Here is a 25,946-nt window from a genome sequence, read left to right on the forward strand (position 1 = left end):
CTTTTCGAATCGTTTTGCGTTCCCGAGCTTCGATGTTTTTACGAATTTCGTCGCTTCCCAGAAATTCCATTAAATAATTTACCACCGTTCCTACGGACGTGTCGAACGTTTCGCAAACCCAAATGCGAATCGCTCAAATCCGTCTGTCCGCTTGTGCCCAGTGACTGTAACTTTAAAGCGATTTCGCATGCGCATCGGTGTGTCAATCACCGATACACAATAAACGAATGCCGCGCGCGTATCGGTGTTTCGATCGCTGATACAATTTTAATCAGCGCTCGCGAAAACGCAAGACGTTTCTCTCTTTGTATCTGTACCGCTAAAGACGTTTCCAATACCATCGAAGAAGAGAAACAAACAAATACTTTATCCGCCACGGTCGAAGAGCCGGTAGCAAAATCAAAGTTCCGCGATCGATATCTGCTAGCGGCAGCTCGTCGCAAAAATACGAGAGCTTTTTTTTCTCTCGACCTCCACCCGTTAAAAATGTTTTCAACGTCGTCGAAAGAGGAAAATAAATAAATAAATAAATAAATATTTTATCCGGGAAAGTGGAAAAGCCGGTAGCAAAGTCAAAGTTTCGCGCGATGAATCCCTGGCAGTGGCAGCGGTCGCGCGATTCGTTGGACAGATTCGTTTAATCGAATTACAGGATTCGATCATCGATCCGAGTCCTCGTGTTTCGTCCCGGGTGCAATATTTCGATGGAAACGCGAACCGGTTGGACGCGTGGCGCCTCATTTGTTACCACGCTTTTCAATTTCCTTCCGAACGAGTTCCCGCGACCCGGTTAGATCCGAATCAGCGGGCGAAATCGGTTCGATACGTTTTCAAGAACCCTCGGTGAACATCGATCTCTGTTGAACGCGCGCGAGCTCGCGGTACTCGTCGCGCGGAAACCGTCGAGTGTCCTCCGACGGATATTCCCTCGAATTACACTCGACGAGCCTAAGAATCAACGGGACGGATTTCGACCATCGTCGAAAGCAAACTCCAATCGCGGGAAAGAGAGGTCCGTTAAACCGTCGTTTAACCGTACTTCCTTTTTCGTTCGCTCCGCGCCCTCGAATTCCGTTGGAATTTCAATTTTTTTTTCACTTCGAACGCGCTTTTGGCCGACGTCTGCTCGCAACGAGCCATCGACGATTCCGTCGTTCGTTACCGAGCGCGGACGAATACCACCCCGACGCACACTGCGGTACAATACATTTCGTACAGTTCCAACGGACCGCGTTAGGTTCCCGTTCGATTCCTGGCCGGTACTTTGCCGCGTTTCGCGTTGAACGCTCCCTCCATCTTGGAGGTTTCTCCGTGAGAGGAAACCGAGCGAAAAAATAATAACGCGAGGTCGTGAAACTGCGCTCGGGCAAATGTAGGTGCGAGGGGAGGGCATTCGATTAAAAGCTTCCGGGAAGGCGAACGGTCGCGCGAACAGTGTTTGAAAATTTAATTTAAAAACTCATTTCGATGCGGCGGCGTTCGCGGCGTTCGCGGCGGTGCAATTCTCAGATTAGCGCTTCTGTTTCTACTAGCCGGACCGCCGGCGGGTCTTCTATTTTTCATTAGTTCCCGCATAAATCCCTTGGAGCAATCGGCTCGTCCCGCCGCTCCTGGCAACAATTTTCTTGCCCCTCCGCCAGCACCGTTCCTCCGGTACCGCTCGTTTTATCCGGCGTTGTTATCTCGCGAAACCGTGGAAAACTCCTCGGCGTTAATTGCGAACTCGAACGACAAATTTGCGGACGAAAAGAGCCGAAGGAAAAACTATAATCGACTCCGTGGCGGTGTTCGCCGAAGGGGGTGTGAATTTTCCAGACCGGCGAGATCCCGAACGATACGAGGAGAATCTCTGTTTCGCGAAGAATTTCTATCCGGGACGGAAGTGGACGATTAGAGAGGAACGGGGAGGGCACGGGGAGACAATAAGGAAGATGTCAAGGGCCTGGTCGATATCAAACGGGGGGTTAACAACAGTTTCCCCCACGGCAGGAATCGGAGATCCGGCGGTACCCGGAGAAGGATATAATGGCGTGGACGGTGCAAAGCTGGCGGCGGAGTATCGCGCCGGGCCATCTTTGGTCTTTGTCTCGGTGACCTCTCCGACGCAGATTGCTTTCGGGTATTATACGAGAAACGTGGGCATAATACTCGGGCACTACCTGGCCGTTGGCCCTGCCGCTACACTATTCCTGTACTAACGGTATACGGCGCACCGTGTACTCGCATAACGGGCGACAGGTTTATGGCGACCCACCGAGCGAGAGAGACCCACCGCCTAAGTTCCTCTCTAGTCGCGCGCTAGCCGGTTCTACTAACGAGGCCTCGAGAAACCCGGATCGCGATTTGATACGTTGCTAAAAACAACGAGAAATAGAGAAAGAAACGAAGAGGGAGAAAAAGAGAGAGAGAGAGAGAGAGAGAGAGAGAGAGAGAGAGAGAGAGAGAGAGAGAGAGAGAGAGAGAGAGAGAAAAGACGCTAAACCGCGCGCTACGTTCAATCCTCCGCGGACAATTCCGGCATGAGGTCACGGCTTAATTATTCACGCTCACCTCGCCATATTTTATCGACCAAGTTGCTCGGCGCTAGCGATGCTGTGCCCCGTCCATCCGGAGAACTCTTAACGCCGTCGAGTTTCTCCCGGAATAATAGATCGCGGGGAAAAGGACGATCGCCGAATTTCCGGGCGCCACGAGGGGAATACCTGGTCCCGGACGATTCGAAACGGGAGACGAAAACCGGGCGGTAAACAGCACCGGGGAGCACGAAGCTCGAGAAATCCGATGCTCGTTCCTTTGGCCCTGGTTCGCACCGGAAGCCTCTAATCCGAGGACCTTTTTCGCGCGACGCGGGACACCGAAGCCGAGGCAGTTCTTCGGGGGATTAAGCTCACGCCCCGAGCAAACGCCACCACGAGTTTCCGACGTGGGCGAACAAGGAATACTCGACGAGGGGCATTCCTCGCGTAGTTTCTCCACCGTTTCTTTCTTTTCCCCCCTTTTTTGTTCATTTTCTTTTTTACGAGCGGTTCTCTTGCGCGAGAGGCGACGTAACCTCGGTCTCGTCCGTCGAGGGAGGACAGGGAAGAACCCCGTCCGGGGAAATAAATAGCTCCGCGATCGCAAATACGTCAAAGGCGCGTCCCACGATATCCCGAGTTCCCGGTTGGAATTTGGGTTAGACGATAATGGCGGCCGAGCGGCTACGAGAAAAGCATTACGCGTCCCGGCCAAGCCACGAAGAACCTTGGCTGCTCCGGAGTCCAGCCGATTGTCTCGCTACGGACCTTGGTAACGAATAGCCATGAGATCGACGTTTCGAGTGTCGTCGATAGCCTACATTCGAAACTGGTATTTTTAACGAGTACCAACTGCTAGCGTACCACGTATGGTACGCCGTTTAAACGCGTTAGGGGTTCGCGCGAAATTGAATCTCGATTCGTGCTCTTTCGTTTCGCGTATCTTTCGTATCGACGAGCCTCGGCTGTAAACTGGCCCCAATTTGCGAAACGCGTTTCTCGAATATTTCCAAACACCGAATTCGTACCTCGGAAAAACGACGATGCGACCCGAAGCGAGCCATTAACCAGCCTGTATCCGAAACGGGACATCGATCGACTCGGTTCGATTTCGTTCGATTCGGCGACGAGCACCATCGAAAATAAGATCCGTATCGTGGCAAAATTCTGAGAGAGACGCGACGATTAGAATTACGATAGAGATACGAAGTACAAACACGAGGGAACAACGATATCGGCCGAGTACGTACCTGATTTATAATTCGCATACACGGAACAGAGAATACGCGAAAGAAATCCACTCCGCCGTTGTTATTAAATTCCTTGTACAGAGTGCAGTAATAATTAACGCGCGACGAGAAAGTATTACCAAAATTGTTCGCGTATGCGCAAAAATGGAATTTTTTCAAGGTCTCCGATGACACAATGCAGCGGTACGTTTTTTGTGCAAACATCGCGCCGAACGCGGTTCCACGATTTTGAGGGGTCGTTGAACTCGCGCGAGATAATATGTATTCGATATCGTGTCGGAGAAACGACATCGGATCGCCCGTTCGATGTAACGGACAATAGTGCGAATGAATTTCTACCGCCTATTTCAATGTTGGTAACACGATTTTTGAATCACGGTGGCCGAATATCCCGAAATGTGAGCGATCGAAAGATTTACGCGATCCAGAGATTCGAAGGCCAAGTTTATTATCGCTTTACGAAAAGGCGTGTACGAGGAAATCGAAGAATTTTAGACGCTCCAAATTTCAGTATTACCGTTACGCGTGTACACTGTCGCTCAAAAGTTTGGAGCACCTTTCGATCTTCGAAATATACGAAACTTTTGATCTCGCATCGTATTCGAGCGACGAAACGAATAGACGCGCACGAAAACGTTTCATTTCCAAAAAGATTCAAGAGTGCTCCAAATTTTTCGAGCGACAGTGTACGTAGGTCTGTGCGCGCAGATGCCGAGTACTGTTGTTCCAATTTTCGAAACGAAACTACGTATCTTTCGATGCATCGTTCGATGCAGTTTTGTGTTTCCATTTTGTAGATCGAGGAGTTGAAAAAAAAATAAAAAATTGCAAAGAGTTGAAAGCACTCGATCCGTCGTATCTGCTTGGACGACTCGTTGCATATTTGCGAGACCGTACGCGCAAAGAACAATGTTTCCGAAAAGTGCAAAATCGCGTCGAAGACGTTTCGGTTTTCGTCGTTGAAGCGCGTACGTGTGCACCGCGTCGTTGAGAATAAGAGCGTCGATGGATTTGTCACCGGATTGCTCCCAACCCTGTAACAGAAGCGTCCCACGAGCGACGCGGCATTAGAAAACGACCTCGAGAAGCGCGGTCATTGGCTGCGGGAACATTAGGCGTCCTTCGTCCCCGACGAACACGGCCAGAAAATTTGGTCAAGTTCGAGCGATGGCCTCGATCGACGTTCCTAACACCGACGCGCGTTAGAACCGGAATAGAATCGGCCAACAGGCCGACAAACGTACTTGGAGAAGTCGGCCAAGATCAACGAAAGGACGAGTGTTCACGATTCGCTGACAACAGACGTTTCGTTTCCTGCTTCCCGATTCCGGGTTCTTTCGGCGAGAAAAGTGTGCTCCGCGACACACAATGGACTATTTCCAACGAAAAAGTTGCGAAGAAAATATTGTTCGCGTCGAGAAAATTTGCATTCTCGCGTATTCGTGTCGAATATGCGGAGAGTCTACCTCCTGGCCATTCGTTTCGGTAATAGTTGAAAAAAAAGGAAGCAAAGGTTTTTCCACGCGAGTACCTCACTTTGCCGCGATGAAATTCGCGTCGATGTTCTTCGTACGTCTCCGTGCACGCTCGTCGAAATAATGCAAATCGAAACAATGTAAATCTGAAATTGTTCCTCGCGTTCTCCGCACTGTCGTTGTTCCCGGTTAAAAATAATTGTTTTCAACGCAACGTCGGGAAATATTTGACGAATTTGCCGGAACCAGTTATAGGCGCTCGGTGGAATAATATTTCTTTATTCGCGAGGATCTTTCTCCGGGCGTTTTTTTTTCTTCTTTTTTTTGTTTTTCGTTCGCGCGGTGGGAAAACAATTCGAACGTATCGAAGCGACGAGTTTTTAAAGATCGCTCGATCTCGGTACCGAAAACGGTAAGGAGTCGGGCGGAGCTCGAATTTCTCGTGCCTCGACGATAGACAAAGGTTTCGAGGGCGACTGCATCGGAAAGTGCACCATCTGGCCCGGTGAGGCCTGCAGTTTATTGCAGATCGCGGTCGAACTCCGCGGCGAGAGTAATTAGCACCGAACACGTTCGTACGTCGAGTAAATTCGATTTTAATCGGCGTTGCGCGGCTCGAAGCCGATTTTATTTTCACGCGCGACGATAAGTCGGCCTTTGAAACGTCGAAATGAATAATTACGTTCTCACAATAATGGTAATGGGAACAGCCTGGCCCGCTATTTCCGTCCGTTTGTTTACCTCTTTATTTCTGACTGCAAACCGGTCGGCCGGACGTTTCTCCGCGTTTTAAAATTCAAAGCCAGACCCGAACCGCGGCCTTTGTTCCTCCGCGTTGTCTAGTTACTTTGCGTGCCGAGACGCCCTCCTCCTTTGTAGCCCGTCGGATTTCATAAATTTATAACCACGCGGTATATTCGGGACGAAAACCGTTCGCGAGGGGAACTTACCGATCGCGTACGATCGAACGACGTCCCTTAGATCTGACCGTAAACTCTATTCGGGAACCCTAAAAATTGACGAAACTTTCCTGGAATTACACGGGTTTCGAAGAAGTTTCTCAAAAATTTCTTATTCGTTATAGGATCTCCGTATCCGCAATTTCGTATATTTCCCATAGACACGAAGATTCCGTTCCTACGTAACGCGACCGCTTAGCACCTAAATACGAGGATTCTCGGTGGGGATCGGGTGGAGCAAAGACCTCGTCCCCTTGGCCCTCTGTCGTTCGGTTTACAGAGTCTTGGCAACTTCCAATCTCGGCACGGTACGTCGACCGACATTTTTCTCGTCCCCGGTGGATTTCCTTCTTTCGATCGAACGACGTATTTTCTTCCGAGCAGGTACGAATGAAAATTCGTTGAATTCGTCGAGTTCGATTCGATGGATCGCTAACGTTCGACGACGTCTCTTTCTCGCTCGATGAAAAGAAATTAGAGGCGTTCGAATACTCGAATACTCGAATACTCGAATATTCGAGCGGCACGAATCGAAACCAGTTAGAAACGAGTCGTTCGATCGTTTCGAGCTGGGAAAAACCGGGCCCTTGGTATCTCGCGCGTCACGAGGAGGAAGGAACGTGACCGGTAGTCGATACCGTGAACCGAGAAAAATAGAAGGTTCGTCGACAGAAGCGCGACGGACTTTCAAAGCGGAAGAATATTTTCGATATCGAGTCGCGCGAGGAGAGCGAGGGGGACGAGCGTCGAAACAAAGTACGCGCCAGCTGCGACACGGGACTACTCGGTCCTGGGAGTTGACGCGCGCGGGGAGAGAAGGAGAAAAAGAAATAAACCAGTTGGCATTCTAAAATTCGCCATTGCCGAGTCGCATTTGCAGTCGCTTAGATACTTACGTAACGTTCGTTCCCGCACCGGTTCCGAGCGTTACGGCAAAGTTGCGCAACCGAGCCGGAATAATAAGGAACCTTGATCGTTCTAACGAGCCTAGCTCCGAGCCGACCGTCTGCGACCCTGCCATTAGAAAGCAAAAGTTAAGGCTGCCGGCTCATTCTAGTCAATCAAGATTATTTCCTCCCGAGACGGCCTTGATTCTCTTTTCTCTCGGTCTATTACCACGAACCGCGTCAGCAAAACCGTGCGTAACAACGCGACGCGACGCGACTCGACGCGACTCGACGCGACTCGACGCGACGCCTTCTATCCGGATTGGCGCGCGAAACACCCGATTTCCTAGAAACGAGCGAGGATCTTTTGTCAGTCGCTTGAAAATATTAGCAAATCCCACCGGTCCGCGCTGTTAGCGTATCGCTAATTATATTAATACGGCCCCGAGCGCGCCGACGCGATAGGATTGGCTGTTCACCGTCTCCCCCCACCGTACCCTGGCCGCGTTTTAACGACGGGTCAATTATTTAATTGACGGTGACGCGCTCGTGATTCCGATTAGAAATTACGAGCAGAGGAGTCTCGGGTTTCTCGGGTGCTCGCGCGATCCGCGGCACCGAACTCTATGGATTCGAAAACCGGGTGACCGTCTGGAACGTCTAACTGTATCGGCGAATAAAAAAAAAAAACCGAGGAAAAAACAGGGACCGGGCCACTCCGGTACCGACTAATCTCTACCGCCTACCAACAAACACCGGAAACTCTAAGTGGCTGGGCGTACGATGCCCGGTCGGTTCCATCGAAATAGCGCGTATACAGGGTGGGTCGAAAATCGTAGAGCATCCGGGAAGGGTAGAAACTATTCTAGAAAATTTTCATCTTTCGTCGCGTGGATCACCCTCTGCCTCGATGATACAACGATTTCCGCTCGCAACGCGTCGTAACGCGGCAATCTTCGAGTCTGCGCACTCGAGAACGAACAGTTTGCACAATCGAGGAGACAAAATTCTATCCTCGGACGACCATCCGTGAACCGCCTTCGGTTCGAAGGATCCACCGTCCGTGAGTCCACGACGTTCGTGGACCTTGACGATTAGAAACGCTTTCGTCTAATTGTAAGTGTCCTCCGAAGCTCGTTCGACCGTCTGCCACCTCTAACGGTATCGGCGAAAAAACTAGTCGTTAACGAACGATCTTTATCCTTGAGCGTCTAGCACGTCGGTGCTCGAGCCTCTCCACCAGCCTGCTAATACGATCGCGATAGACACCGGACGCGTTGCGTAGCCAACGACACGTCCACCCGCGTCGTTCCTAGAAACTTCTATTCCAACGGGTAATCCGCGTTACTCGACGCTCCGGTCGAGAAATTGATCGATCTTCTCGTTTGTTCCGTGAAAACAGGAAACGCGTCTCGGAGTGCTCGTCTTTTTCCATGGATTTCTTCGGCGCACCGTTCGTTGACGAGTTCGTAGAACGAAACCTCGAAACATCGGGGGTAGCACGTATTTTCCAGAAACACCGAAGTCCGGAGCGCTCGAGCTTTAAGTTTCTACTCGCTTAGTTTTATTCCACGTCGCGGAGTTGCGCACACAGAGCCAGCAACGGATCTAGACTTCTCGGGGCCCGAGGCCGATCGCTTCGAGCGACACTTTCCTCTTCGGAAACGTTTCACGAGAGGCAAATATTACCGCTGCGAAAATATATTTATCGCTCTATCGATTCTCTCTCATCGGTGCTTCGTCGAGTTATAAAAATAGTAGGACGGAGAGAAATGACTCGAGGAGATATTTTCCAAAGAGAAAATCGCGAGAATATCGAACGGTGGTACTTTGGTTACGCGAACACCTGTTATTCGAACGTTCGGTTACACGAGCCTTGGCAAAATACGTTTTTCATTCCAGGCTTTCGAAGGGGAAACAAAGTCGAAGCGTCGTTACTTTCGCGCTACATCGAGCGAAAGAAGCACACTTTTCCGGAAAACTCGGGCTCCGGGTTTGAAAATTTACCCGCGAGGCGCGGTCGTAAAATTCTGAGAAATACTCCGGAAGGTGTAGAGTTGGATCCGTCTTGTCTTCTTTTTGTTTCAACGCGAAGCGAAACTTTGTTCGAACGTCCATTATTCTCGAACTCGTCGCCGTTGCGTTATCCAAAAGTTGTTTCGTCCAAACTGTCGTCTCGAACAACGAAGGTTCCACCGTGTATTCAAACTACGTACGCATTGTAGGATCGAGAACACGTCGTTTTCGATGTTACTTTTACGCGTTGAAAAATTAATTCCGTTACTTTTAACCGCCGTTACTTCTCCCGACGTGTTTCGCGTTTCGTGGAACTTTTCGAGCCCTTCCTCGATCAATTTATGCCCCTTCCGAGTTGAAAAATTCGTTCGACGTTGATCACGAACGATCGGTTATCGCGAAACTGTTGACCAATTAAAAAATTTTGCAACGCTCGGAATTTCTCGGAATAAATGGTAGTTGGCAGGTGCAACGTCGAGGGTATATTGTACGTAGTGGGTGCGGTATCGGTTCCGAATTAAAACGTTCAATTTTTTCCAGTGTTCTTTTAGCCGTACACGGTTGACGTTATCGCGATGAAAGGGAATTCCTTCGCGATTCGCTGGAAACGGTCGTTTTTCCTCCAAAGTTACGTGTAATCGATCAAGTCGTCCGCTGTAGACATCTGCCGTTAAATTTGAAAACGTGTTACGCTTCTCGCGGTTCACCACGTGCACAATAATATCGTTTTCGAAGGAATCTCTGGCCTTGGACGGACCATAGATTTTTCGCTCGGTATTGTCCATTGTTCTTTCTTTCTTTTTGCAAAATAAATTTCCCAAATTTCAACTCGAAATACGTTCTCGATTGGAAGCGTCGAGGTTGCCGCTGGTAGGAATCGGTCGTTTCGCGGATTCGTTAATTTTACGCGAAACGTATAAATGTAAATGCAGCGGATGCTCGACGGAGACGGAAGGAAAAGTACTCTTTGTATCCGTCGTCTGTCATTTAATACGATATCGCGCACAGGAACGACGTCGTTTAAAATAATACACCTTCGTTGCGGGTAGATACGCGCCGGTGACGAAAGAACGGTAATGGAAAAGACGAAAAGGTTTTTTTCTCAATTTTTATCAACGCGCAATCTCGCGTACAATTTGCCACGCAGGCATTCGGTACACGGATCGATTCGAACGCTAATAGTTAAATACCCAGTGGACCTCGCGCAACCGTACGCATTAACGATAACCAGAGCGCACAGTGATTCTCGCAGGAAAATTACTCGAGGCAAAACAGTGAACGGAGCGAACAACGATAACGTTATCCGTAGCGCAGAGGGTGAGATTCGACAACGAGCGAGGACCGTTGTTAAATCCGACCTTGAGAACCGAAACTAAAATCGAGTAATGTACGGGGAATTACGAAAGAGAACGGAAATTGTGGACGAAACGTAACGGTGCAACGGGACTGCTCGTATCGAGACGTATGCAAAGTTCGCGGAAAGAAATAAGAAAGCACACGCGGTAGCGGTATTACGAAGAATAGCGTACGCCGGAGGAATTACAATTAATTTTGCGGTTCGATAATTATGTAAATGGTTCGCGTCGATGTTTGTTCGCTGCGTAGCTCGAAAGTGATTCGAAAAGTCGAGGGTCGGAAAAATATTTGCTAAAATTCTCGCGACGAGTTGGCTCCGGTGGGCCGGTAACACCGTTAGGAGAGGAGAAATTCGAAAGTAGAATGATGTATCGGGAGGTGGTCGATCATGGTCAGACTCGGTAGGCAGCCATGTGCCGTGTTCGAGGCTTTCCGTGGGCGTAACGTAAACACTCGTTTCGCAGACTAAGCAATCGAGCCGCGTCTAATCTTGCGGGCACTCCGCGCGACCTCGTCCGTGCCCGCGCCCGCGCCCGCGCCCGCACCCGCGCGCGCGCGCGTACTCGCGTTCGCAAACCCATCGTTTACGTAGCTTCGAACGAACGTTATCGCGACGCCATTTCCGCGAAAGGCGGAAACGCGTTTCTAGTCGCGACGCCGCGATAACGTGCTCGAAATCGGGTTACTTCGTCGCGAATAAATTAACGAGGGACCGATACCGTCCGCGTAGCGGGGGATACAGGACCACCGCGTCTCGTTTCCTCGACCGATAGTTCGTGGAAACGTCCAACTATAGCTCACGAGCGTCAATGAGTCACCGCGAAACTGACTCGATCTATTTTTCTCCCGGTAACAATTGACTCATTGTTCGAGACCGACCACGGACCAAACGCGCGAGAAATTGAGCCGCTTAAGTGCCGATCGAGCGAATCCAGGCCACCGAATTTACGATCCTCGTAAAATCACGCGGCTCCGGGCTGAAAATTGGATACTCTCCTCCGGTATGCGGGACAACGAAATAGAGCTCCCCGTTACGGGGGAATCTACGGTTTCCGGGAACTCTCGACCCGTGGTGTCGATGTTTACGCGGATCGACCTTTCTCGAATCGCGGTTCGACGGTGGAGATCGGTGCGCGCGGAACCTCGCGACGATTCGACCGTTGGAAAATTCACCTCGATCGAGCGAAACTCTCGTAACGCGTTCCGAAACTGCGCCCTCGGATCTTTCGATCCTCGCGAACTCGTCGATTTCTCGATAAACTCCGAGGAGTCTCCGCGATCGTTTCGCGCGAAAAAGACGTTTCTTTTTATTCGAATCTCTTTCTTTCCAGCGGCGAACGTTCAACGTCTACAATTTCCCATCGCTCCTTCCTCTCCCGAGTTATCAGCGAGGCGAATTCTACAGGATTCTAAATACGCGCAGATGACACATCGGTCAACGGTCCAACGCGATTAAAAATTTTGAGCATTCCGCGGACAAAGTTAGAGGTCGATAGCGTTGGAAAATTGTCTGCGTCGAAATATCGGGCTACGTTCACCGTATTTCGTTTATTTCGAAGCGATACAGCACCGTTGGATTCCGGATTCGATTCTGGATAATGGTATCGAAAAAAATTGAAACGGGTTGGTTCGGGACGTTCGAAGAAACGGAGCGGTCTCCGTCGATCGATACGAAAAAGACGAAAGTCGGGGACGGTCGTAGTAGCGCGTCGAAGACCGCGCGAGATTATGGACCGACCGGGCGCATATTTTTAAACGGCTGGCGTAAACGCCATTAGATCGCGTCACGATCTATGACTCGATTCCTCCTCGGGTCCGCTTGACTCAGCACGGTCTGGCCGTGCTAGGCACGACCTTCGCGGTGTCACTAACCTATGTTACCGCGCAGCGGCCAACCAGACGCGTCTAATGCGTTCTCGTCCAGTGGAAGAACGCTTCGGGCACGTTAATTCGTAATGTATTCCAAACACACCGAGTGCCAGACTTCCGCTTGATATCTGTTAGCCTTGAACTAGCATCGACAACCTCGAGACGCTTCTGCTCGCTCGCGAAACGCTCGTTCTATCAATAGATGCCGCGCGTCCGAGAACGTTTTCGCGTTGCTGCCGTTGAAACGTTCGCGGCGCCCGCGAGGATAACGCGTCGTTTCACGAGAAACACCGAGTCGTCATTTTTCCACGACGCCTCGCCGCCTCGCCGCCTCGCCGCCTCGCCGCCTCGACGCCTCGACGCCTCGACGCCTCGACCCCGCACCGTCACGCCTGTCCCACCACCGGAGAAACAAAAGACAAGAAAACCCTTAACGTGCGTTCGAACGTACGCGCGAATTCGGGTTTCCAAGTTTCGAGCACCGTGAAACGACCAATGGACGCGGAAGGGCCACCGAGTCGAATACCCGCAAATACGCGAAACGAGTGGACAAAGTTTCATCGACGTTCCTTCTTGCCGCGACGCGTTAAAAGTAAAATTTTCGCGACTCGAAAATCGGAGATTCTCGACGAGAACGATTCGAAAAAATCTAAACGGCCGTTAAATTTCTCCGTTCGTAAGATTCTTCGATTCTCGGTTTCTAAACGCGGAGCGTCCAGGGGCCGTGAGACAACGACGCGGAGCCGAGCGAGCGAGCCACCGAGCGATTAACATTCTCCGGCCGAAAGTTTCCTACTCGAACGGCGAACGAACTTGCCAAATTGAAGAATCCGAATCACCGCGCGCCGGCTGTGGCGTTTCCGAGCGGACTCGGTGCGCGTCCCTCGAGTTTTTCAGCCGAGTCGAATGAGAATTATTTCCAACGGACGTTAGCCGGGGTCTGTGACCAGCGGTCAACGACGAGGATTAGACTCAAGGACGAATTAGAGCGAGCGCGTAGTCGCTCCGTGCGCCGGTTCTTTCAACGAAAACCGAGACCATCGAACGCGCGCGCTCCTCGTCGATCCATCTCTGCGAGAGACGGACGAAAATTTCGAAAGAAAAAATTTGACAATTAATTTTCAAACTCGCAAGAGGACCGATCGTCCAATCGATACCGTTTCAAAACTATCGTCCGTTTCCTTTTTCCGTAGCACGTGTCACGTTTTCTCCGAATTTGTTATTTCCAGGGCCGTCTCGCGCGCCGCGCAGATCGTTCGAAACACGCGTGCACGGTATCGTTATCGAATCGAGCACCGTGGACGCTTTTGCGCAAAGTACGGAGTATTCGGTACCCGAGGCGCGCCACCAACGATGGAGTATTCCAGGCTCGTCGAAAGTGTGCAGCAACGAGACGGTTCGTGTACGCGCATAGATCGTTGGACGAATTTCGAACGCGTCCAGGAGTCGCTCTCTCGAGTATCGCGCTCGCGTTCGATTTTCTCCGCGACCTTCCCGTTCGGTGCGAGCGGTCACCCGATCGATCCCATCGATCGTGTCTCGGTTGCGTAACGAGAAACCGCAGCATTTCTGAATACTCGAGAGCACGCTGTTTACAGCCTACGCGATCGTGTTTATCGCGTGACTTCATTCATGCGTCCAACGATTCGCTGCGCTTCGACTATTTTCATTCTTCGAAACGCGCGCGGCTCCGTCGAACCTCCTCCTCGTCGTCGTCCTCGTCGTCCTCGCCGTCGTCGTCGTCGTCGTCGTCGTCGTCGTCGTCGTCGTCGTCGTCGTCGCCGCGTGTCACGGATCGTTTATGCGTAGACTCGCGAAACGTATCCCTGGGTGGTCCGGCGAGAGTGGGACATTAAAAGAAACCACGACGTTTGGCGAAGTGCAACGTTTCGAGCGTTTCGATTCCTCGGAATCCAGTCGGTCGGAAACGGGACAGGGCGGGGGAGGTGGGTGGTGGCGATGGTCGAGAAGGTAGGGGAAGGGGGAGGGGAGGGAAGCTCGAATCCTGGAAACGCGCGTATTTCTTCTCGCCTGTAAGAGGAAGATCGAGACGAAACAGAAGAGGGCCCCGCGCGGTTTCCGGCACGCGGGACCGTTCGCCAATTTCTCTCGCGAGGCTGTGGCAAAAAATCGCGCCGTCGAAGGCCTCGGAGATCGTGGATCGTGGATCGTGGATCGTGGATCGTGGTTCGTGGATCGTGGATCGTGGTCCGGGCTCGAGCGAGTCGAGCGATTCGCGCCAAAGGTGAAAGGCCCGGTATATGGGACACCGGCTGGCCAGAACTCGTCTACGTGGTATCCTTTTCTTGACGGTACGTCCGCACGCGGCGGCCGGGGTGGGGAGCGGACGAACGGGACGCGGGGGCTTCGGGGAGCGATCTTAGCCGAACCTTTTACGGGGAAGGCGAACGACCACCGAGAAATCGGAACGCGAATCGCTCGACTATGCTCTTTTTTCGACTCGGCCGTTCGAGTACTCGAACGAAGATGGGATGGGACCGATTCATCGCCGGAGGACCCCGACTTCTCGCGTGTCCTCGATTCCGCGACGCGCCGCGACGCGACGCGACGACCATTTACCGAACGTTTCCGCGTACGAGCCGCGGAGCTAATTTTCTTCAAATTCTCGACGGACTCCCATCCGTCGAATCTCGAGAGAGATCTTTCCGGCCGAGTTTTCAAGTTTCGAGATTCTCCAACGAGCGACGCGGCTAATTCGAAATACATCGCTGCTCGCTGAAACCGAGAATTCGAAGTTTAACGAGCTTCGTTACGGAACGGGGAACGTTCCCGTCTCCGATGACGGTTCACCGGCCGAGTTATCGAAACGATCCCCGAGATCGTTCGAATCCGTCGACAAAGTTGGACGCGCGAGCCAATTCCGCGGGGAAAACGTTACGTTTGCGCTTGTTCCCGAGCGACGACGACGACGACGACGACGACGACGACGACGGCGGCGAGCTCGAATTTCCCGCACGCTGCTACTGGAAATAGACGACGAAACTTCAAGATCGTCTCCCGTTCCTCGCGGGGATGAAAAAGAGTCGTACAACGCCGAGAGAGAAACTCTTCCTTTTGCAGTTCGAAACCAGTTTTCGATTACGACAGATTTCGCGAGAATGTTCGTTGAGTTTCGACGCTATCGTTTACTTTCCGTTGCGGGTAAACCGCGCGACGAACCGTAGACCGTGTAATCGTATTTCCGATCGGATAACATCGAGATCGGTACACGTTGCGGCGAGTACAAAAATTCCTCGATCCCTCTCCGACCGTTCCCGTCCAGGGACTCTGTCGTCGCTCTTTTTCTCGAATTTTGACATTTTTTTACACTCGAGACATCGTCGCGAATACTTGCCGGGAAACAGCTATTTCGTTGCAGGTTTTTCAGTATCGAGCCGAGAGGGGCCCACCATCGTCGCGCGTACTAGATCACATTACCGTACACTTCTTTCTACGCTTCGTCTCCGTATTCTCGTATTCGCAATTCATCGTACCATCGGATACGCGAGATCCCTGCTCGTCGTAATAAATTTTACATTATAATGCGAATTTGCAACAATTTCGCATTTAAGTTTCCGCAGCCTTGGATCGCCACGACGAACAAGTTCGGTAATAATAATTTCCAACGACTTTTACAACCGAGCGTTCTCGTAAAATTCCATCGTAAATAGAAAGCGGTTGTAACTCGGAAAAGGAGCGTTTCCAGAGCCACGATCGCCCGACCCCTTTCCGTGCTCGCTAGAGGTGTTTCGACGCTCGAACAAAACGAACCGAGTCGTACTCGATTCGAACGGTCGAACCGATCCGAGCCACTCGAAAATACCGAACGTAAAATATCGGACGTCTGGGTGTATAACTATACGTTACGAGATCCTCGATCCAAAACCTTGCGAAACGCGAAACTTCTTTACGTCGAATGCAATGGAAGAATTTCGAATTTTCCAAATTTCGTCGCGATAGAGAAACGCGTTCGACGAACGGCTCGATTTTCTCAGAGGTACTTGGAGTCATTTTGCGATTACCAGCCGGTGAACGAAGCAACGATAACAACAATAACGAAGCAACCGCTCGAGGTTTTCTCTCTTCTCTTCTCTTTCGTGCGCTCGAATCGGATGGAAAATTCGAATCGTCGCGTACACTTCCGATCCTTGGAAACGAGTACGGTCCGCAATTCGAGCGGTTACTTCGGGAGCACCCTGTGGATCGTTTTTCGTCGCCCAACCGCGTCGAACGCGGCTTCGAAAGTTTCGATCGCGCGTTTTCCAAATAACTTTGCGCGTTGTATCTCCGCGAACGGTGCAACTCGAACACGGTGAATATTTCGCGAAAAGTTTTCGATCGAATTCGCGGTCGGAGGTTCCTCGGGAGCTCGTTGGATCGCTTCCTCGTTCGGCCGAGACCGGCTCGAGCGGATTTACCGAGAGCAGCGACTAGTTGTTTCCGACGCGAACCGTTCCAGCATCCGTGCAAAAAAGATTCCCGATGATGCCCCGGACATCGTTACTAAGCCGTCGCTACGCCGGTGTGAGCGATCTAACAGAAAAGGAACGGAGAAACGCACCGTAGGAGCAATGCCCCTTGGGTCAGGGTCAGTACCCTTTGGCACAAGCCACTCGAACCACAGACACGCACGTACACGCACGTACACGCACGTACACGCACGTACACGCACGTAGATGCACACACGGACACGCCAGCGGGCGAGCGAGCGAGTCCCCGCACGCACACCTGCGCGCCGCCTGTTTTCGGCGCCGATAGCTCAAGACGACCGAAACACCGCGTTAGAGAGAGGCTATCGCGCGTATCGGCCGCTTCGAAAATTCTCTGTCGCGAGATCCTCGCTTTCCCGGAAACCTCGGGCCCTGCGACTACGGGCCCCTCGAATACCCTCGACGAAGACGCGTTTTCACGGCGAAACGATCGCGAAAGAGCGCCACGATCGGCGTTACCCTAGCGAATCGGGCGACAATTCGACGGACGCGTTTTCTCCTCGGAACTTTCGCGATTTTTGTCACCGTCACCGTGGCGGTGATCGGAAAATTTCGATTTTCCTACAACGAATCGTTTCACGAACGACGCGAACGGAGGGGAAAATTAATTTCTCGCGAAACGTTACAACGCGCAACGTTTCTCGCAAGGTATTTTAACGAGCGTTACGCAACGCGCAACTGCCCCGAAATGTTCGATCTTTTGGCAAGAAAGCTCGTTCGTTTCGCGAACGATGCGAACGGATGTTAAAATGTAATTTATTACGAGGCGTTGTAAAAGTAACGAGTGTCGCGCAACACGCGACTACGTATAAATAGTCGATAAAAATATTGTCGCGACCGTTACCGTCACACGAAAACGTACTCAACGCGTACTTTTCGATGTCGTCGCTCGTCATCGCCCTTGCCGTTGCGACAGCCCGCGCAGTCTTAGGGCCTCCTTCTCGACGTGTCCCTTGCGTTCTTTTTTAGCCCGACGGGTGGGGAAACGTACCTTTGTTGCGAGTAGAAAGTAGCCAGGACGAAGGAAGAATCGACCGACGAGGCGAGTTCACGAACGCGTACAACGTACAGTAGCTCGGATAAATCGCTGCCGGTGTAGGAAATGCTAGATCGAAGGTCGTCTTTCGCCGTAAATTGTAAATTCGAGTATCGACCGTTTACGTTCCACGATTCCGCTAACCGGATTCCGCTGTAGAACCGCGACGATTCGTATTCCCTCGTTTCGCGAGTTTTAATATTCTTTGTTCGGTAGTTTTCGCGAAAGGAAGCGATACGCGGGGGACACGGAGAGTTACGAATATCCCTACTCCTCGAAAGCGTTTCGGCTTAACGTTCGGTAGCGGAATTTCGCGAAAAGTTTGTTCGTTCCGTCGAACGAAACGATGGCCGCCTCCTCCTCGAGGACCAAAGTCGTTACGGACCGTTCCACTTAGAGACGGTCGAGCGGCTCCGTGCGATCTTGTTATGCAAAGAAGTGCCTAGGTTTCGTTTCTTTTTCGGCCAGCTGTAGCCCGGACGCGATCTGAAATTGTAATCGTAACGCCGTCGCTCGGAATTACCGTTTCCCGCGACAGCCCGGTCGGTCTCTTTGACATTGTCGTTCGCTCGATCGTGATTCAGAGACCGGCTAGACGAGCAGGTACGCGTACACCTGAACAGATACACGGACAACCTTGGCCGACCGGTCCAAGGATCCGTGTCTAGCCCGCGTCTAGCCGAACCGAGCGCGACTAACGTCTATCGCACTTTCTATCGTTCTTCTCGAGGTCGGGTCTGGAACGCGTCTGCGTACACTCGCCATTCGTATTTCCTATTGCCCGCCACCTTTCTCTTCGAAGGTCTCCCCGATTTCTTTTCCAGCGAATACTCGCAAACTTTTAAACAGCGCTACTCTCCTTGGCAATGCCGTGAAACGACTACGGTCCTTAAGCGTTTCGGAACGCGATCCACCGTGGAACGCGTATAAATCCGACCAGCCTTCCTTAACCGTACAACGGAACACCGATTCTTCCGACTGGTAGCGCACATCGGAGTTTACCTTTCTCTTTAAAAGACAACTATCGAAACTCGTTCCGGGAGTCTAATAACGGTCGAAACGCTCGCGCAAATATTCAAATATCCGTCCAAGTGGCACGGGACGAAAAATGTCGAGCGAGGATCGGCTCGGGATTCGTCGGTCGGTCGGAACCGACCTGCATCGTTGCATCGACGAAACGCGCGAATCGATATCGAGCGCGCGTTATTCGCGTTCGACCGTTTCTCGTCCAATTATTCGACACCGCGTTTGCGTTCCCAATTAATTATTATCGGGACGACAATTACGGCTACGCGCGACCTGCAATTTAATACAGCTCGACACCTATTACATAATTACGATTTAAATCTAATTCCGGTATCGCGGAATACGCATCGAGCCCCGGCGGCAACGGCGTGCCGGGCGCTCTTCGAATCGATAACTATTTCGTGGCGATTAAACCGGAGACGAAGGATTTCCGAGGAGGCCCGGTATACGAATGCGCCAACCGATACGACCGAACGCCTCCGTTGCGTATCCGTGTATCGTTTCGTTGTCCCTGTCGCTCCGCTCGAACGACCGTGTATCACCCCTTAACGGAGATTTCACGTTCGAACGTTCCAAAATTAGGGCTACCTTTGGCAATTTATCGAGGAGAAACTGCCAACCAGAGCGATTGTAAATGCGTCGCGCGCGTTCGTTCGTCCGCCGTCGGCGAACGTCTACGAATTTTCACGCGTCGCTGGGATCGGTGATCTTCGAAGGAACGATCGTCGAAGAGGCGCGTAAGAGAAATTTTATCTAGGAAGGTATCGACGACGCGCGCGCGAGTCGAGACGAGACGAGACGAGACGAGAGGAGAAAAGTGACGCGAAAGGGCCGTGTTTCGGTTAAAATAAATTCGTGGCTCGTGAAGCGAGATTCGTCGAGTCTAGGGTAAATCGAAGGAAGGAACACGGTCGTCGCGTGCCGCGCGCACGGAATCGATAACTATTCGACGACGATTAAAACGGAGACGAAGGATCGCCGGCGGAGACAGGCCGCCGCGCGCCATCATCGGGAGGAAACGTGTAATCGGGTTCGATCGCGTTAATCCCGGCGATACGGTAGACGGGGGCAATTAAGACGGTACGTGCCCCGTTTCGAACTCGTTCCAGCCTCCGGTTCCCCGAAACGGGCAAACCGACGCCCGGCAGCGAGATCGCGACTACCGCCGCGGATAAGGGCAGCGAAGGGTTCGATACGCGTGTCGATAAAATTGTAGCGAAAATTTCCGGTGCAAATTGGCGGTTTGCGGGGCTACTTTCTTGCGGAAGGAGGTCTCCTCGTAATTACCGCGGCGTATCTGGCTCATAGGCGCTAACTCTCCGTAAGCTACCTACGTGCACGTCGATCCGACGGATGGTCCCGTGTTCCACCGGGGTAATCAGGGAGGTAGCGATTGCTCGTAATGAGGGACTCCCCTCGCCGATCTTCGCGAAATCGCGGCGATCCCAGCCGGGTCGGACGATCGTAATCGATACGACGCGTCGCGAATCCATTCCGGGCCCCGTTCGATCGCATGGAACGGGTAAACGCCAGGGCGATTCAACATTGTAACTTTTCGATGAAAAGTTTCATCATTTTTTGTAAAACGTGTAATATTTTATGTTAAAAAAGTCGAGATTACACCGCTTCGAAAGTATCCGCGCGTTTATCGCGTCGAGGGGTGCGCGGGACCCAATGCGGTCGTTAATGCGTTAACAGTCGCGGTGTATGGTATTGGTGTAAGTACCGCGTAAGAACGTGCTTACGTGGAACGGTTGGGTGGTCGAACCTTGTACCGGGAACCTGGCGGGGATGAACGCTCCACTGGCCTTGAGCGAACGATCGATTTTGACAACGGCGTCCTCGGACGCGTAGCGTCCCCGTACACCGTAAACCGGGAAAAATTGCTCTGGCAGCCGCGATCTTCCCGAGCATTCGTCTCGAGGAAGAAGCGCGTCGAAGAGGAGAAGCGTTTCGAAGCTTCGAATCGTCGATCGTCGATCGTTCGCCCAATCGATCGGAAATTTCCAAGTTTCCGCTCGCGAGATCCGCGCCCTTCCCGGTGCGGAATGCCCTTGCGAGCGGACCTCGATCTACCGATTATTTAAATCAAGGGGCATCTTCTCTGAAAATAGTTCCCGAAGAGCGCGTCGTGTCTCGTTTTAAGCCGAGGAATGTCCCCGATCGACCGGTCGTTTCGAAGCCTCGTGGAACGTTTCGTATTCCGTGGACTGGCGCGCTGGTATGCGTTCTCGGTCGACTCTAGGAGGGAACGATAAAGGAAAGAGATAAGAATTCCCAGAGAACGAAGGAAACGTGTATCGACGTCGTCCCGGTGTACGAGGACGACATTAGTTACGGACGTTCCCGGGACTCCGGTCCCGTTTCGAATCGGTGATCCCTCCCCCCGTTTCCGATGGAGCGTTTCGGGTTGTTGCCAGAAATTGGAAATTCCGCGCTCGCTCCTCGCCGACGAGGAATATTTCTGTTTTTCGCCGGAGCCACTCGACCTCGAGCGGTAATTTTCCTCGAGGTGTTCACCGCCTCTCGCGATCTCGCGATCTCGAGGCTTTCGGCCTCCGTGAGCCTAGCGATCGGAACAAACGAGTCGATAAGGGAGGACCGAATGGCCGGAAATTATTTCCTCTCGATGTCGCCCCTTTAACGAACCCTCGCGAACGTGCCCCCGAGCGGACTCGCTCGCCCTTTCCAAATCGGTGAGGGACGATCATCGGGAACCGAACGAGCTCCTCCTCCGTGCGCGACCCTCGACAACTACGGAGAACATTCTACTTTTTATACTTTTCCTAAGAATATCGAAGATATTCTTCGATTCTTCTATTCCGTAGAAAATGTTGCTCCTCCGAGTCGATGTACAAGGTATCGAATGCGGAACCTTCGGAACTCGGGTATAAATTTCATTTCGGACCGTTCGAGACACAGAGGATCGAGGAATTTTTAAGAGAGGATTATTCGTTCAATCTAGGAAATAACGAGGCCGTGGTTCCCGATGGTCCCCGCCCGCGCGGTCCTCCAAGGTTTAAACTCGCACGAATTACTAGATTTCACGATCGTTTCCTCGACGTATCCCTCGGCTATTCAATTTTTCTCGAACGCACGCTTTTCATTTTATCGCGCTTTAAAAAATATCTCCTTCGCGTTGGAAAAACATTGCGTCGAGTTCGATCGTTTCGAACGAAACGGACGAATAAAAATATTGGCTCGAACGCACGGTGATTTATTTCCGACGTTTGCTCGGATAAACTATTATTCGTTCAACGCGAAAAATAATTTCCTTCTGTAATTCGAATTCTAATATTCGTTCCACGGACGATTAATTTCTCTTTCGTTCGTTGTTCGAAATTTTGATCCGGATAAAAGTTTCGCTCGTTTCCGATTGCAACTTCGATCGGGCGGTGGATTGTTTTCGAAAAATTTCAATCGGAAGTTATAATTTTTATCGCGCAACTTTTCGAACGAAATACGAAGCGGTGCTGCGATCGAAACTTTCCGAGGAAAGCTGAACAGGAATCGTCTCGAAACACTGTTGCGGTGCTCGCGTGAATCAAAGTCCTCGGAGGTTGAATTCGTTTCGGGTGAAACCGATCCGAAATAAAAGAGCGCGGTCGAGAAGAGAAACATCGAACGTACTCTTCCGGACGTATTTAACTGGAAGTTTTCGCGATCCAAGTTCGATCGCTCCAACTCGGAGCGAGTTGGTCGAGGAAAAGGGGCTGTGTCTACACTCGGGACAATTTTCTCCCCCAAAGTACCGCCAACGATTTCTCGTCGTAATTACACTTGTACATTATTCGGAGGGGGATTTCCGTGGCTTCTTCGAATATGCATCGGATCTTTGCTTAAACGCGCGTGTCCTGTATGCCGTACGCGTCGCTCGGGAATACAAAGGTGGAAGAAACGGATCCGTGTAACGCGAGAGGAGAGGCGAAAATGTGCGAGAGAAACGGCGACGAAGGTCCTATCTCTTCTAATAGCACTGTTTCCTCTCGTATCGAGAATACGCGAAACACGGTCTAAGAAATCGATGCGGTTATCGGAGCGAAAGTTCTCGTCCTTTGGAAGAAAAAGGAGGGAAAAAAAGATTGGACGAGACGAGAGGCTCCTCGTAATTTTCGACGGTACGATAAAACGGGATCGACGGTTCCGCGACGAAGTCGTCTTGCGTCTTCTGATATTTCATTCTTCGGCTATCTCGGTTCTTATCGGGCATCGTACTCGTCGCGTCGTCCGTCGCCCGTTACCGAGACGGTGGTCGTCGAACGCGCTGGGAAACTCGGGATCGTTCGATGGATATTCGCGGGAACGCTTCTTCCGGTTGATTTGCGGGCAGCTACGCGGGAAAGGGAACGATGGATTTCTGCATCGGGAGTTCTACCCGGAGGAAACGAAGTTTGGGGCGCGCTCGGCACCGCGGCAACGCGGCAACGCGGCAACGCGGCCGCCTCTTCCGTTTCGCTGTCAATTTCCTTGACGGATAACTCTCCTCTTCCGTTATTCGGCATCTCCCTCGGGATTCCTCGATCGGTGATACGAGGGGGTCGCTGGCGCGTGCATCCATCGTCGAACGTTTCGCGAAGTGTTTCCGCGGGCATAGAAGCCGCCGATAGGATTTCTCTCTCTCTCTCTCTGCTTCGCCATCCGTTGACCCACTTTTCCTCTGGGTAACCAGGCGGGGAAAAGTTTTCTCGCGGCGAAGAACCGGCCCAGGGAATCGAACTCACCGTGTTCGAAAGTAGAAAACGGTCTGGTCGCGTGGAACGTTTGTCCGCGTGACCCGAGACCGTTCGCGAAATCTCCTCCCGCAAATCTCCCGTATCTCCGTCGAATTAGCCGGACCGCCCACCCCGAGCCGGCGAAACTCGCGCCGCTGTAAATTCCCGGATTAAAAACTTTTAATCGCGGAGACGCGGACGAACGCGGAAGGGAAAAGTCAGCCACCGCGCCTCCGCAACTTCGTAACACGCTGCCCACGGAGATTACGTGTCCGCTTGAAACACGGTCTCGGACGACCGGTTTCTCCGCGGACGCGCGGCAAAACGACTCGCGACGCATCGCACGCGAGCGCGTTCGCGATAATTAACCGAAACTTTACGGAACGCGGCATTTCCACGCGTTTCGATCGACGAGCAACGTTACGGACAATTTTTACAATTTTCCTCTACCACTTGTACCGATTTTTCTCCACTCGACGAGACAAACATATTTTCCTCCAAGTTTTCCGATTTTATAATTCCCTGTACGGTACATCCGTCGATTCGACGCACCGTTGGATTTTTCGTCGTTACAGGGAAATACACGGAATTCGGGGAATTCGGGGAACATTGCCGCGGAATCGATTTTACGAGCGAGAGACGGTGACGTACGAGTGTGAATACGCACGGTCGAGCGATGACGCGAGCCTCGATACGCAACGTTGGGATATTTGTTTCGCACGCGAAAGGACGATCTTACGGTTGGAACGTTTCGCGATTGTTACGGGAAGGAGCGAGTTGCGAACAGAGAATGCCCACAGACGATAACGCCCAGCGAGCAGAGAGAGTACTTGGCGCGGGATAAAGAATAATGGCGAGGAAGAGAAACGCAGTCTAGATTAATCACCGTTATCAATTTCGCCTGTCTATTTTATAACCAATTTTCTTAAAATATATTCCTTAATTTTTATCATCGTTCAATTTACTCACGGATCGCGCGATCGGTTTACGATCGAACGCCGTATCGCGATAAAAAAAAGCACCGTTCGTACAATGAAACGTTCGCATAACACGTGTTCGTATATAACGGAGGTTATTTTAAAAAAAATGTCGTACAAACGTGGGATAAAAAATTATAATTCGTAACTTGGTTTCTGAGTCCCCGTTACGGAAATTCGCGCATCGGTAGAACGATTCCGGCATTCGAACGAACCATCGTGCGCGCAGAGATTACTCGTTGTTGCTCGGATACGATACTGGAATGGAAACGGACACCGAATATCGATAAGGCCTTAGATCGATAAGTATAAACTTTCGGGCTTATCTCTCGCAAATACTTTCTTCGAGGTGCAATTTTCGAACGGTACAACTCGGATAGACGGTATTCGCTAGCCCACGGTTACGCGAGATTCTCTTATCGCGATATTTCTAAACTCGAGGCGCTTATTTTCGGAACACCCTGTACGAATAAGATGGAACGCTGCCTCTGCGCCGGTTCGTTACCGCGTCGAAACGATTCGGTAGCGCGATTCCACTTAAAATCTAAGCTGCGTAACATCGCCAAGTTCTTGCTCGAAGGGGAGTTACGCGAGGCAGTGTACCGGCCGTAAAATGCGCGATACCTCTCTCGTCGTTACTTTTACGGGAAAAACGAACGCAACGGAATTTATCGAAAATTAAATTCCGAAACTATTTTACGTACAACTTGCGCAGAGTTCGAAACAGGTTCGAATAATATTTTCCATCGCGAACAATGTCGGGTTGTTCGATCGGTGTCCAATAACGATACTTCGTCTCCGAAGAAGCGACGTTTTTATTACCGTTTATCGATCGAATCGGCGGAGACAACGGCAGAAGAAGCAACGAATTCCCTTTTCTTTCTGGTTTCAGTTGGTGAACGGCCTCGATGGACCCAGATACATTTGCGAGACCGAGGTCATGGAGGAAGTGAACGTAACGAACGCAGTCCCGATGGAGTATACTCCCCCGGGGAATCATACCAATAAAAACGCCAATAGGAACATCATCACCCTCACCCTCAAGAACAACCAACTTATCGTGGAGACGGAGGAGCGAGCAGTGAGTATATTAGAAATCTCCAACGAGCGAGCTTACTTTCCGACGATTTATTCTTTCCGCGCCGTACCGTTCGATTTACGATACGCTGCGATCGTATTCGATGGAACGCGCCGAGAAATTATTCGAGCGCGAGGGTTGAATCGTTACGCGCTGTAAAAGTAACAAAACGGATCTTTTACCGTACCTCGTTCTATTTGCAATTATCAATTTGCAATTACTCGTCGATGCGCGAGCGTTTCTCGTTTCGCGTAGCTCGTCGCTAACGCCCGGGATCGAACGAATCGTGCAACGTCTAC

At 51.4% G+C, this 25,946-nt stretch overlaps 1 protein-coding gene across 1 annotated transcript in view; it reads left to right on the top strand.

The window, feature by feature from the left end:
- The window catches only part of LOC143153104 (uncharacterized), a 107,188-nt gene that overhangs the window by 64,455 nt on the left and 16,787 nt on the right, over nucleotides 1-25,946 (top strand). Inside the window, exon 5 of the mRNA XM_076323947.1 lies at nucleotides 25,462-25,650. Coding sequence (XP_076180062.1) covers nucleotides 25,462-25,650 — 189 coding nt within the window. The remainder of the gene's footprint in view (nucleotides 1-25,461; nucleotides 25,651-25,946) is intronic.

The sequence above is a fragment of the Ptiloglossa arizonensis genome, chromosome 12 (genome assembly GCF_051014685.1).
Source record: "Ptiloglossa arizonensis isolate GNS036 chromosome 12, iyPtiAriz1_principal, whole genome shotgun sequence".
Lineage (NCBI taxonomy): Eukaryota > Metazoa > Arthropoda > Insecta > Hymenoptera > Colletidae > Ptiloglossa > Ptiloglossa arizonensis.